The sequence below is a fragment of the Monodon monoceros genome, unplaced genomic scaffold, assembly GCF_005190385.1.
Source record: "Monodon monoceros isolate NGI ecotype Baffin Bay Population unplaced genomic scaffold, NGI_Narwhal_1 Super_Scaffold_18, whole genome shotgun sequence".
In the NCBI taxonomy this organism is placed as follows: domain Eukaryota; kingdom Metazoa; phylum Chordata; class Mammalia; order Artiodactyla; family Monodontidae; genus Monodon; species Monodon monoceros.
The window spans coordinates 8474030-8489576 of NW_021703774.1; the positions used below are offsets into that span (position 1 = coordinate 8474030).

The 15547-nt window shown below is 35.6% G+C and overlaps 1 protein-coding gene across 1 annotated transcript in view; it reads right to left on the reverse strand.

The window, feature by feature from the left end:
• The window catches only part of CDC73 (cell division cycle 73), an 84817-nt gene that overhangs the window by 11152 nt on the left and 58118 nt on the right, over positions 1–15547 (reverse strand). Inside the window, exons 11-13 of the mRNA XM_029230149.1 lie at positions 11395–11452; positions 5061–5096; positions 4674–4761 (exon numbers count right to left, since the gene is read on the reverse strand). Coding sequence (XP_029085982.1) covers positions 4674–4761; positions 5061–5096; positions 11395–11452 — 182 coding nt within the window. The remainder of the gene's footprint in view (positions 1–4673; positions 4762–5060; positions 5097–11394; positions 11453–15547) is intronic.

Below are 15547 nucleotides of genomic sequence, written 5' to 3' on the forward strand. Positions count from 1 at the left end.
AATTTATATTCCTTCATCTAGCATTTAGTATTCCTCAAGATTATATAAACAACCACACTAATCCTTGATTTCTCAAATGCTAGTAAGAGGGAAATTTTACTATAACTCAAAGGTCACTTGAAATGGAGCTGACGTGGCTAGCTAGGTGACTCAGTCTACCCAGGAGCGTCAGCAAACACCCCTTTCCACATGGTAGCCACCACTCCCATCAGGATACAGAACATGTACAACAGACCAGAAAAGTTTCCTCCTGTACCTTTCAGTAAATCCCCATCCTCCTCCCCCAACAGGAAACCATACAATTCTGCTTTCCATCACCACAGACGAGTTTTGCCTGTCCTACGAATTCATATATGCGGAATCGTACAGAACTGTACTCTTCTTTGCCCAGCTTCTTTCATTCAATTTAATGTTTCTGATATTCATCCATGCTGAGGGGTATATTGGTAGTGAACTACCAATGAATTCCTTTTTACTGCTGAATAAGATTCTATTGTATGAATATGCCACAATTTTATACATTCTCCTGTGGTACATTTGGGTGGTTCCAAAATTGCGGTTATTACAAATAAAACTACTATAAATACTCTGGTATAAGTCTTTTTGTGGACGTATGTTTTCACTTCTCTTATATAAATACCTATGAGTGGAACTGTTCGATCACTGGGTATGTTTAACTTTAAAAGAAACTGTCAGAAAGTTTTCCAAAGTGGGATAAAGTATGAAGAACATTCTAAAGGCATCTCTGAGCTAGCTAGCAAGAAGTAAAGAACTCTTGGGCCAAAGACTGAGTAAAGTAGGGAACTCAAAGAGGTTAGAATAACACTGCAGACTTCTTTCCATCCACGGAAGGCACTGGCAAACTAATTCAACTTAAGCTTTGTCTTTTATTGACACTATATTTCACTAGACTCCTGGAAGAGGAAACAAGGCCCATATTCTGCTCAAGGTAGAGAATCTAACAGAAGTTCCTTCTTTCATAAAGCTAGGACTCTGGGGGTTAAGTTCAGTATAATATAAATAATGTAAACTAGAAATTTTCCTGCCCCCCATGTCCACCCCAGCCCTAACCAACACCCTGACAAGTGCAAGAATAATCAAATCTCGGAATTGCAAATTGGACCTCACTTGGAGTTAAAGCAAGAGTTAACAACCCTGACCACAGTGACTGGTTCGGAAATAAATGTGTTATACAAGCCAGGCAGATAAGACTTAATCCTGGCATTTTTGGTAACCTGGAGTTTCTGATGGTCATCTTTGCCCCTGAAGCAGGAGAACCTGCTTAAGAGACAGAGAGACTAACTCCTGATCACTTCATTTAGCACTGAGTCCAGCTGTGTCAGAAGCTAGGACTAGTTATATTGAGCTAATAAATTATTTTTTTTGATAAGGCTACTTTGAGTTGGTTTTTAATACTCAGAACAAAAAGTGCTCTAATGAATACAACCAGCAATGATACACAACTGATTGGATGGATATTTGTGATCTGGAGAAATATTTTGATATCCACTGACTCATCCAATATTTGCAATTTACTTATTCCACTTTGCATTCTATGAGGGTGAAGGAGTATGGGTGATATGATTAAAGTCATTACTGTTTAAACAAGAACAGTTCTAGTAAAATAATTTTCTTAGTATAAAATGCAAATGAGTTGATATACCAAGGTTAAGTTCCAGATTTTAAGTTTACGTTATTTTGAAAAACAGAACAATTTTATGGATATGTCACAGATTAAAAATATAGTTTTCGGGAATTCCCTGGTGGTCCAGTGGTGGTTAAGACTTCACCTTCCAATGCAGGGGTTGCAGGTTTGATCCCTGGTTGGAGAGTTAAGATCCCACATGCCTCAGGGCCAAAAAACCAAAACATAAAACAGAAGCAATACTGTAACAAATTCAATAAAGCCTTTAAAAATGGTCCGTATCAAAAAAAAAAAATCTTAAAAAAAATATAGTTCCTTTCTGCTAAATAAAAGAAGTTGAAATTGGGGAATTCACAATAATTTCTGAATGTTAAACCTTAAACTGAGAATTTAACTTAAAGCAATGTTAGATTGGCTATGCTCCCAGGTGCTTAGCAGACACAAACGCAAATCTTCATTCTGGAACTCAAAGAATTTCCACAAGAAAAAAATTCCAAGGAAAATGAACAGAAATTACTAAATGAAAACTATTAAATGAATAGTATAAAAAACCCAAAACTAAACACACAAGGAAATGAGGTATAATGAATGAAACAATAATCAAAAGAAAATGATTAGTAAGGACTTCCAGTGATGCAGCTATCAAAGACCAAACCTGTAAAACAAGCCTACAAATATGTACAGGGAAAAAGAAATTATTTTAAAAAAAGAGAGAGAGACCAAAGATTTGAAAAAGAACTAAACAGGACCACTAAAATAGAAAAAATAAGATATCTGAATTTTAAAATGGAATGACTAGACTAGGGGACGGCCAAAGAAACAAACTACAAGTTATACCTACAGAAATGATCAAGAATGCAGGTGACAGAGTAACAGATGGAAAGTAGAACTGTTTAAGAGACATGGATGATGAAATGAGAAAGTCTTAAAGTATGACTCATTTAAATCCCAGAAAGAAAGAAAAAGGGGGAGATGAAGGGAGAACACACAGGTAATATCTAAAGAGATAAGAGCCAAGACTTCCCAAACTGATGAAAAACACAAATCCATAGATTCAATTCTGAATCCCAAAGTGGGATATATAAGAAATCTACACCTAGGTACAGCAGATAAATTTAAAATGATCTTTAAAATAATAAGATAAAGCAGATTTCTTTCAAAGGACTGATTACCACAGCTGACCTCTTCATCATCAACAAAGGAAGCTAGAAGGTAGTGCAATAATACCTTCAATGTAATAAGAAAAAAATTAACTCCTCTATGGTTTTCCAGAGTGGTTGAATCATTCTGCACTGCATGTGGCAGCAGGGAACACGAACTATTTATGGTCCAGTGTAATCTCCAGTAACCGTTCTGCCTGCTCTTCCCCAGGCCTTAAGTGTGTGTGTGCTGAACAGTACTTGACTAATGCAAGGGGAACCCTCTGCCTATCTCTGGAGCACTCTCTCCGTGCAATCTTTCCTCTTTGGAACTCTGCCCTGTGAGAGGACCATCGTGGCCAGAGTCACAAGTGCCATCCAATCAGTTTATTTTAAATAAACTTATGGTCCCAGTGAAACTTCTCTCAAGATCATGTTTTAAAATGTAAAATGTGCTTTTTCATATTTCCATGATACAACCTTAATTTTGTTATTTAAAATGTTAAAGGTGAAGGCAGGTTTTATTTTATTTCGTTTCATTTACTTAATTGAAGGGCTAGAAAACTGAAGAATCCTCAATTTTACATGAAACCAAACAGAATCTATGCCAACATGAGCTATGGGTTACAGCCAGTACTATAATTGTGTGGAGGAGGTTTCAATTATGCATTAATTACATAGCAAAGCCTCCAGCTGACTCAAGCTGCAGGGGAGATGTCAGCTGCAATGAGGTGTTAAACAATGAAGGGAGTGTTTTAAACTGAGGAGAAAAATTAGGCATGGTCTATCCAAAGAAGGTAGTCTTGTTAAATTGTTTGGCTTCTCTGTAGTAAGGCTAAGGAGAAAGATGCTAAAATTTAGTTTGTGATTTCCATGCACTACTTGCTATCTTTATTATAAAATAATATTTTATATTATTATCAGATCTATTTAAAGAGATGGGCCAAAATAATTATATTTCATATTCATCCAACTGTAGATTACTTGAGGAACTGCAGACTGTAGATTATCTGAGTAATCCACAACACTGTCGGAATACTAAACTTCACAAAAAAAGCCTAATAAAATATAAAAATATAAAACCTAAAAATTCCTTCTTTCCACATTGTTATTAGGGAAAGGTTCACTGAAAATTTCACTCAAAAGTACTAAAGAAAAAACACTATACGAATACACTTGTATGTGCCAGTTACGTAGGTTTTTATACAGCTATTTAAGTCACAGGCACTCAAAATTCAATTCTGCATTTGGTAAAACCTGGAATCAGCAAGTATTACAACTTATTTTGCTACTCATTTTTAATTAGTCATAAGTTATTTAGAAGCAGCATGATTTTCTTTTTGGAGGTGAGGTTGTTTTGTTTCTTTTTTAAGAATCGTCATCGTTATTTTACTGAGAAAGTTAAGCATCTGGAAATTTTAACACAGGATATAGATTTCCTCTTCACTTCTTCAACTATCTTTTACTGATGTCTAGGTTAAAAAAGTATGGTCCCTCCTCCTCTCTCTAGGAGGTACATACATCTAATTATTTAAAGTTCATATTACTTTTTTGGTTCTTTAACCAGAATTTGGAAATGAGGAGAAGACAACCTGAATTTGTTTTAGAACCTCTTCAAGCTCTTCAGCTGGAGCAAAATAATTCATGTTAAAAATTAATACAATAATACCTTCTTCGTTAAAACTTTAGTCAGAGTTTCTATAATTTTCCCCACAGTATTCAGATATAAAAGAATATACTGTTTTGAAATTTATATTTGAGACTATCTGTAAAGCCTATAGCACTGAAACTGAATTTTTGCTTTCTCAAAATAAAGACTGCATTAGTAACACTAATTCTCAACAATAGTTCCATGTCCTATGAAAAGAACAGTTTAAGAAATTACTTACTTCAGGTCCTGTAGAAGGTCCTTTGCATTAAGCATGGTTATTAAAGAGGTGGTAGCTGCAGGAATTATGATAATGGGTGTTCGAGATCCTATAAGGACAAAATTTTAAAGGAGCAAATATGTTATTCAAAGGAATTATAGTTACTTTCCTAATTATAAGTTAGAAGTTTGTAATTTTAACTCTTTTGAGCTAAAAAATATTTTAGTCAGCAGTGATACTCAGAATATTTAATGATCAGGACGACTTGAGCACTGACTACTCAGAACAGACACCAAACACAAACATTTGGTATAACTGCACAAGCATGCAATCAGCCCTGATTTTGTAAGCTAGCTTACTCACGTTTACTTTTTTAAAGTAAGTTTAGAGTCACAGGCACAACCTTACCTTTCTTCTGATTTGGGGGAGGTCTGGCTTGAGAAACTGTAAGAAAGAAAAAAATTCAAAATGTTGTTATGAAAATCACATTCTTATTTTCAAACCTACAAAGTAAATAAGGCCTAAAATATTTGTATTTACATATGACTAGTTGTAGAATTTTTAAATGTATTGCAATCTTCTTAAATAATATTAAGTTATTTCTCTGCTTCACAAAACCACTACAGTGCCTTAGCACTTCAACAATCAGTGGTCACAAGGAAAGGGGATACATGGGCATTGGTAGGCACTGAGTACCTACATTCACGGATGCTTGGATCTAGAAAAGGAAGCAAATAAATAACTTCTGAATTAACTGATTACACTGTAATAAATGCAAAAACAGAGTACTACAAGAGCATCTAACTCTGGGGGAAGGGCTGGGAGAGGGAAATGTACTTAACCACTGTGGAGGAAAAACAAAGACATTACTGGGGACTAAGACCTAAAATATTTACCTTTTTCTCTCTTTTTAAAATTTTTTGGGTTTTTATTAGCAGAAGAAAACATTATAGGCAATGAGTCATGTAAAGGTCTTTATTCTGGAATTGCCCTATTATCAATAATTTTGAATACATGTTATAAAAACATGAATATTTGTATCTTTTCATTATTTGTATATACAATGGACTTTATAATACACAAAAATATTTGTTGGCATAATAATGGCAATATCAGCCTAGTTCAAGATTAACATATTTTACAATAAAAAGTGCTGTATGTTCAATTTTCAGTATTTATTCATACAATAAATTTTTATTGACTGCCTTCTACGTGCCATGTGCTGTGCTACAATTAATTTTTTTAAATCACACACAAAAAAATTCAACAATTTAAAATTCTAATTCAACATTAGTTCTCAGAGATCCCACTTTTAAAGGAAAGCACACACATCTTTGGAATATGTTCCATTTTAAAAGCAGTAAAATGCTAAATTTTAACTAATACTTTGTACTCCTTTATATAGCTATTTCATTGTGAGAAAATACTATGTAGTCCACAAGTATGATTCTTCTAGCCACAGAAAGCAGAGAAAGATATATACAAATACAAGTTCACACACATATTTATTATGGTGTTCTCATCTTCTTCCTGAGAAAAAAATACTAAAACTTTCTTAAATTATTTTTAGAAATAGTACTCATGGATACATCTGACATGTATACATGGATACAGCTAGATAGTGTCATCTGGAATATAATACAATCTCAATAAATACTTAGAATTTGCTGGCGGGATACAGGAATGATGGGATGGACAGAGAGATGGATAAACTGGAGACGGGAGCTGCTGAATGACTAAGGAGAACAAAGAAATCTTCAACTGAACTACCACTGATTTGCTAAGGGAACCCACAACGGACTCTGGAATATAGGAAAAGATTCTCTCAAATCAAGGCTGAGAAGACTTAATGTAGCAAAAACACAAAGTATAAAAGCTCACATATTAAAAATAAACTTTAGGTGTTTAGTAAAAAAACAAATACAATTAAGGACCAAGACAGGGACATGAAGATGAACACGCTAAGGATAAGCTTGATTTAAAGGATGGGGGAGCAAAGAGCAGACTAATACGAGTCCACAAGGAGAGTGATGGAGAGCAAGAGCCTGTACTTGGATGATCTCGATTCTATCCCCACTGTGCCGCTTCGCAGGCATGTTACCCCGGCACGCTAAGATGAATGCCGCTCAGCTTCAGTTGTCCCCAACCATAAATCAGAGATAACAATTTCTACATCTTGATCCTGTTTTAGGAGTCTTAAAAACATCAAGGCAAGTTGTCCAGGTCCTGGGCCCTGGGCATATTTACCATTCACTGAACCTCGTGGCCACCGCTGACGTAAACTGCTACTGCTGCTTGTGCCTCTACCCCTACCACCGCCTTCCGCAAACGCAATGACGGATTGTTTACAAGCTGAGAAGAGGCAACTACTGTTACTATGCTTGATTTCAAATATAATTAATATTCTTTACTTAAATATTTATTCACAGCCTATGTACAAGGCACTCTGCTAGGTTCTTATTTTTATGATGATAAATAAAACAGAAATAATCCCTGCCCTCAAAGACTTTTCAGTAAAATAGGGGAACCAGACCATAACAAATAGGCAAACAAACATATAAACAAATTTGAATACATAATATTAAGGAGCAAAGAGAATGTACACTGATATTATAGTGTCCTTTAGACAAAATGCTTAGAAAACGCCTCTCAAAGGAAATGGCATTTAAGCTGAGGTTTGAAGGACAAAAAAGAGCCAACTTGCAAAGAACAAGTGAAAGAACAGTCTTGATAAGAGGTAGGAATGTGGGCAAATGCCAAAGGCAGGAAGAAACTGTCATGCTTATGGAACTGCAAATGTGCAGACAGACCATGGGGACAAAAGGAAGAGTGGCAGGAGATGAGGTTAAAAATACAAGTAGGAGCCACTTTATGTAGGGCTTTCTAGGCAACGTTAAGTTTGTTATTTAAGTGCCACTGGAAAACCCTGTAACTTTTAAGCCAGAAAGTGACATAATTTGATTTTCACATCACACCTTCTGTAAGGGAAAAACAATAAATTTAGATAAGGGATCAAAAGGGGGACAACCGTGGGGCTTCCCTGGTGGCACAGTGGTTGAGAGTCCGCCTGCCGATGCAGGGGACACGGGTTCGTGCCCTGGTCCGGGAAGATCCCACATGCCACAGAGCGGCTGGGCCCGTGAGCCATGGCCGCTGAGCCTGCGCGTCCCGAGCCTGTGCTCCGCAACGGGAGAGGCCACAACAGTGAGAGGCCCGCGGACCACAAAAAAAATAAAAATAAAAAATAAGAGGGACAACCGTGAAAGCAGGAAGCTCAGTTAGGACTATCACCGATATTCTATAGTGGTGCTACCCAAATTATGTGCGGTTAAGCATAAGGTTTTTCTGTAAACTTTCCAAGGTCAACTAAATAAAATACAGTAACAATGAACAGGTAGAAAACTGGCCATGCACCTGGATGTTGTGCCAGTACTGTACCCTCAATTCCTATCTGTATCTTGTTAGGGACCAGAACTAAACAGGTAATGGACTAATATCAATACTTTAAGATGCACTAGTCTAGAGAAATGCTGGTGGCTTAGACTTGAGTTGTGGCAGTGGAGATAAAGAGAATAGATAAATCTGGAATACAGAAAAGGTAAATTTGACAGAACTCACTGACATATTAGATGATGGGAATAAGCAAATGTGAAAAATAAAGAGTAACTCCTAAGTCTTGGACTTAAGAAACAGAGTTGATAGCGGTGTCATTTATTCATGAAGAAGCAGAAGAATGTGAAGTAAGACATCTTGGGAAAAATACCAAAGAGCAAAGGTTTTAAGGTTTAATCAGTTTTAAGATGCCTATGGCACATCCAAATGTTGAACAGTTAACAGATGATACCAGAGGTAGGAAGAATTAGGGACAGAAGTTTGAAAATCATCAGCACATAGATTTAAAACTATGGAATGAGGTAATCCAACCAACACCTAGGTTACAAAGTGGATCACTGAACAGGGCTAACTCTCTCTCTCAATCTCACATGAGCAGTAAGCAGATAAACTAGAGTTACAGAGTCATGGGTACTCACCTACCCATTTCAGAAGACCTATGAAACAGAAGTAAAGAATGAAAGCTGGAGAAGTGAAGTATGTGATGTACACACATTAGAAAGAGGCAGCAAGAGCAGGGATATGTGCAAGAGATTCATGTGGCTATAAAAGGAAACAACATTAAGTTCCAGGACTGTAGCTTATCAAAGGCTTGTGTTTCTTAATTTACTGGAAGGCATGTGCCTCTTGTTAGTTATATTCCCTAAATGAATGTTTAGAAGTTGGGAATAATTGTAAACACTTTAAAATATTAAATTGACCCAGGGACTTGCCTGGCACAATTAGTGCTAAATAAATATTTGATGAAAGAATAACTAAGAAAAAATGATCAAAAATGGAACACCATGGGACTTCCCTGGTGGTCCAGTGGTTAAGAATCCACCTTCCAATACAGGGGGTGCGGGTTCAATCCCTGGTCGGGGAACTAAGATCCCACATGCCTCGCAGCACCGCAGCACAGCCAAAAAAAAAAAGAAAAAAAAAAAAGGAACACCATCCTTGAGTTCCTTCACTGAAGGAAAAAAGAGTAGGTAGTTCAGTTCCCTATTTCCAAATAATTCAAACTCTACCTAACAAATAACAGTATAGGTCTATGCTGTCTCATGTATAACGTTACATTGCCAGAAATGTTTTGTGTGGTTTTCTTTTCTTTTCAATTTTAAAAAGATAATCCAGGTGAACATGCCATATATTGCACAATATGCCTTCAAAATTGGGCATCACCCAATAAGCAAATACATTTAACAATCTGCAAAACAAAAATTCACTGATCAAGACAAAGATGACAAACTGCTAACGCCCACTCAAGTCAGGTCTTACTGACAAATGAGCATTAAAAACTTATAAAATAATAAATCACTGCTTTTGGAATGGTGGGTAGGGATTGTGGACCTATGGGAATCAATGAGTAAAAGAAGAGGAGACCTCACATGGATGGGCGTCAGAGTATTTGTTATGAGACATTAGATAAGATTAATTTCAACCATTTTAATCACCATGGCAGAACAATTGAAAAAGAAAGATGGAATATTAGGAGCTGAAAAGACCCACAGCTCCTTACCTCACATGTGACCTTCCCCAGGATCACATAACTAACTAGCTGGTAGAAGCCAGCTCCCTTTGCTTTATTACATGGCACATCTGAACAACCGGGTTTACTCAGGTATTAGTGCCACCCCTACCCCTTTCCTTTGTCTGCCAAATGATTTTGAGAAAATGTGAAATGGAGACAGTTATTTATCACACAGCACAAAACAGAGTTAGAATCCTCAGGTGGTGATTTCTTCCTTTTTATACCATTTCTGAATTTCTCATGTGATCTTCTTTAGACTGACCAACTACAGCCTGCCATCCCCCCCTTCCAAGGGAAAACAAATAATTCTGTATCTATCATTCAACTGCCTTCACAATATTCCTCTACTTTGCAGGCTATATTCCTTGGGTCCAACTCAGTCTGCCCATTCTTATTCCCTTGACTTTTTTCTTCATTCCTGAAAAGAGCTCCTTTAGCTTCTCCTAGTTTCTGGCACTGCGTACATGGAAGGCATTCAAATAATATTTATTAAATTTAATTGCTCTTCCTTATACTCTCATTAACAGCTTTTGGTATGGTCTTCTCTACTGAAAAATAGTGCCATGGTCCGGTCATCTGAAAGAAATTACATCCAATGTGCTCCAAATTTAACAAAGATTTCAAACAAACCCGTCACTTAAAAAAAAAGTAAATACTAGTCATGTCAAGACCCAGGTTTATGGATCCAAGACACAGTGAAAGAGCCTACAAAACCATCCCAATATAAACCTCTTAACATCATGCTTTTAAAGTGCTTCCAGAAATTTGAATACCTGTAATCTACATAATTTTAGAATTAGCCTATGTGCGAATGTACTATGAATAAAAAGATATACAAATCTGCACTACTGACACTAACAAACTGAAAAGGAAGATCACCCAGTCAAATTCCTGACTGTGCTTTTTCAATTCTTTTCATTTTCTTCATAGCCACTTTTAACAGCACTGATACTATGCTAAATGTAAAAATAAAACAAATGAACACTAAAATCAAACCTAAAACACCTAAAATGAATATAGCGTTCATATCTACATGCATTTATAAAGATCAATCTTTTTAGGTACTAGGAAGAGGAAAAGAAAATACTGCTAACATACTGGGTTGCCAAAAAGTTCGTTCAGTTTCTTCCATAAGATGTTACAAAAATCCGAACAAACTTTTTGGCCAACCCAGTAACTTCAATACTACCCTTGCTTATTAACATACATATTTTAAAAAATGATTATGGAACCTAATATGCTCAATAACACAGATATCTGAAAATCTAAACATCAAAGCTGCTTATCAGTCTATTAAAATTATGGTCCTATGCTTCTGTAGGAAAAAACAAAAATAACATCCACCGTACTATCATGGAATTCAAACAAGGAATTGATGGGGGAATGGGTACATAATAAATAGCTTTTCAAAACATGTTCTTAAAATCTTAAAAACATTTTCTTAAAAATTTTCTTTAACTCTTCAACTATACCTATTTACTCAAGTAAATGTTCTTATACTAGTTTTGAAGTATTTTACATAAAATTTCAATTCCTTCAAAGCATTATACATTATCAAAAATTTTCACTGTCATGATTATAGAAAAAAACAAAAATCAAAAAGTTTTATATTTTTACCTGGTCTTGGTACCGGCTGTGCTGCAGGAGTCTGCGTCTTACGGGCCGAGGCACCCTCCTTTAAAAGAATAAAAATGGGTGTGTTAAAGTTCCTTTGCATAATAAACACTTTCATTTAATTACTGCAAAGAAATTCCATATCTCTCTCAGTCACTCCACTAAAAAAAAAAAAAAAAAGGAAAAACCTCCCCTTATCTTTTATGCTATTGGTTGTGAAGTAGTAAGAGAAATCTTAAGTGGGAATATATTTAAATTGTTACCATTCAGTAGTTATTGTAAGTAGGTAGTATTTTTCAAATACTCAATGATTTGCTTAATTGCTGGCAATTATAATATTCTCAGAAATGTCGTTACCAGTTTAAAAATCAAGTCAATCTCTTTTTCCCTTAAAGAGTCTCTAAATGATACATAATTTCACATTTGAAAGATGAAAGTGTTACCTTGAGTTCATTTTAAAAAATGCAAATATTTCAAATTAAATGCCTTTTAAAATATTCAGGGGAAATAATCCATTTATAAAGATGAGATTTGTTACATTTAAGAGTAGTTGAAAATATCTTAAAAACTGAATAACAAATCTCAACTAATTACTAAGCATGTAATATATACAAGGAAATATGCTATGTATTGAAGTACATCAATTATATACTCAAGAATAAATGCCTCTGAAATGCTTAAAATACTTCAAAAGTTATCTATATTTAGTGCAATAGTTTCAATCATATTCACACTAAATTCTTCATTAAACCATTTTTCTTTACAGAAAGTTACAAGTGTAAATTTCAAAAACAACTAGTAACTCATGGAGATTTTATTCTAGTTGTATTCAAGTGAAGGAAATTTGATAAATATCATGGAAGTTACATAAATCCATAATAATAAAAATCACTACTACAACCACAGGAACATTTCTTTTTAAAAAGCCAAAGAAACCATTCTTTACTGCAAAAAATAATAGCAGCAGAGGCAACTAGCAAAAACTTTTTGGGGAAAAAAGGTACCCGAAGACAGCAGAACATCCTTTTCCAATATTTTCACTGTTATGCATTTAGTTATACATTGTGTGGTTGAAACTGAGTCACTCTGGATGCTGGTTTCATGGATGTGTTAAGTTTGTGAAAATTTGTCAAGCTTACTAATGGTATGGTCATTACACTACAAGTAAATTATATTCAAGTAAAATTTTAAATGTAAAGAAAGTGAGTTATTATTAAGGTGGAGAGCATATTAAACATTTAACTTCATTTAACATGCTGAAATTTCTGATTTATATTTTTCTCTAAGTTCATGTTAGGGGACACAACGGCTTTTACTCCTCTTTGTAAATCTAGTACCTAAAACACTCAACAAATGTGTGTCATATTGAACTGAGTCTAGACTTTTAAAAATCAGAAGCCAAGGGATAATCATTAAATAGAAATTAACTAGACATTATATAATAAAATAACAAGATTAAGCTTTAACCATATTACTTTTAAATCCTTATATGTAAATACAGACTCACTGGGTATGGTTTAAGTACACAGAGAAGGAAGAAAAATAAAGGAAATGAGACAGGAAAAACAATGAGCACACACATATGGAGACCTCTTTCTGTCTGCATTTGACTATAAGGCTGGTTGAATCCAAATCAAAGCCCTCTTCACCTGAACAGAGTAGACTTAGATCAAAATCACTAGAATACAGCACTAGAATGGAAAAGAAAAGTCTTTTGCATTACAAATTATTACCCTTAAGTATTTCTGTCTACAAAACTAGACCCCTTTAAATATCAATAATGGGCATTTTATGTTTACCAAGTAAGAAATCTTTGCTTGATGACCCCTTCCCATTCCAAATCATTCCTTTTGGCAATAAGCCCCTGGTTCCTGGTCACTGGGCAAGACATATGTCCTGGGCTAGGTCTATTGAGAGTTCTTCTTTGATATGTGTTTTATAAATTGGAGCTCGCCAGTCACAAGGCTATAAGGAGGTTAAGTCTAAAATTACAGATAACCGTGTCTCTTGACCCATGGAGAAAACCCATCTGCAGAAGGACATAATGAAGTTACTGTTAGGGAAAACACTGACTGAAACCACCCACCCTGGCCAGGCAAGGACAGTAACAATTTGCATGAGTTATTTTATGACAGAAGATCCTGTAAGGAACATGGAACTAACAAGACACCACCAACAGGAAGAATATGGGAAAGGTCAAGAGGACAGAGAAGATGCCAGTCCACATGTCCTACCAACCTCCCAGAATCCTCCTCACTGGAATCCATCTTGGCTGAGCGGTTCCACGTGCCACCAGAAAGGACCCTGTGTCAGAATGATTGGCCAGAGACAACCTGGAAACTAATCCCATCACCATAAAACCTGAAATTGCAAGCCACGTGGGAGAGCAGTCCTCCTGGGTCACCTTACCCTCCTGCTCTCCGCCAGGACGCCCCTTCCCAATAAAGTCTCTTGCTTTGTCAGCATGCGTGTCTCCTCGGACAATTCATTTCCAAGTGTTAGACAAGAGCCCACTCTTGGGCCCTGGAAGGGGTCCCCCTTCCTGCAACATTACCAGCATACAAGAAAACACATGGAATACAATATCCCTCATAATATCTGGCCTGTAAGACCTATTCTCCTGCTAACTCTTCTTGATTCTAAGAGCCATTAAAATCCCTCATCTCATTCTATGCACCCCACACAAACAATTTTTGTCTTAACTAGTTGAGAAGAATCTGTTAATTGCAACCAGAAGAGTTATCTAATTTTGTTTTCTCAGATTCACTGAAAATTCTGAGTTGCCAAAAGTCACTATAGTATAACTTTGCTTAATTCTGAAGTAAACACACACAAATAAGCTCAAACGCACACGATCATACACAGCTGTGACACTTCAGTAGGCTGTGGGCTCCTGGAATGAAAACCGGGAGACTTTCACTAATCACGTCGTTAGTTCATGGCCATTTCTAGGACGCCCTAGCCAATACTAAGAGCTAAAAGCTCATTCTACTCTGACCTGCATTATTTTGAAATAAATTTGTATAAGTCATTGCATAAAGGACCTCAGAAACCACACAGTCCAATCCCAGTACCCTTTACTCTAAAGATGAAGAGACAGAGGTGAAATAGTTTTTCAAAGGCTACATAGTGGTATATCTGGCATATATTAAGAAACAGAAATAATAATTAGCAGTACCATGGAGTAAACCGACAGTTCTATATTTTTAAAGATATTTGGATTGGGGGGAAAATACTACTCAGCTGGGAAAAGAAAAGTAACAGCACAAAAACAACTAAAAGAGCTGACAAGTTGTGCCAACTGGAGAGGAAAACCTGCTTTCTCTTAAAAAGTCAGAATCATTACAATTTCACTAAGACTTGAGGCATTCTGGAAAAGAAGTAACTGATAAAAAGGGATGGGGGAAATAGTGATAGAATCATATTTGCAAAATGTAACAAGACAAAAACAAAGTAAACTGTTTACAGTCCTTCCTTGCCTTCTTTTAGCAAATGAGATAACCTAAAATCTTCTGGTATTGGGAGACAGAACAGTGGTATTTGCTGCTTAAACAAGTAGAAAATAAAACCATAATATAAAATATCATAAGAAAGAATATTTGTTACAAGTATCAGTATGCAAAATATACTATATTTAATTTTGAAAATTGCTATTTATATGAAACTTAATGAAATACTGAAATTGCTTAATGAGGAAAACATACAGAATATATATGCAGATTCTAGGAGTTTATAATCTACCTCTTTGACTACTGTACTTATGAGAGGAAAAGTAATACGTTTTAAAAAGTAATCAAATACTAATTTACAGTTGCATGTTTTTTCTTTTTAAAAAGTAACTCATTCCCATGAAATCTGGATTTGATATTCAGAATTCTCAAGTATCAGGATTTTTTTCTTTCAGCAACTGAATTTTTAAGTTCACTGAGTGAGTCTTCAAGTATTTTGGAAAAACTATGTACAAAAAGGAAACTGCAACTCTGAGCAAATCACAATGAGGCTGAAAAGCACTAAAGGTTTCAGGAACAAAACACTTCAACACAAATTTTAAGTAGACTTGTCATAACCTGGGGGCATATGTATACAATGTTTGCCAATACAGAAAACAGCTGACACATTTATAAAATATAGTATATCTATACAGGCATGCCTCAGA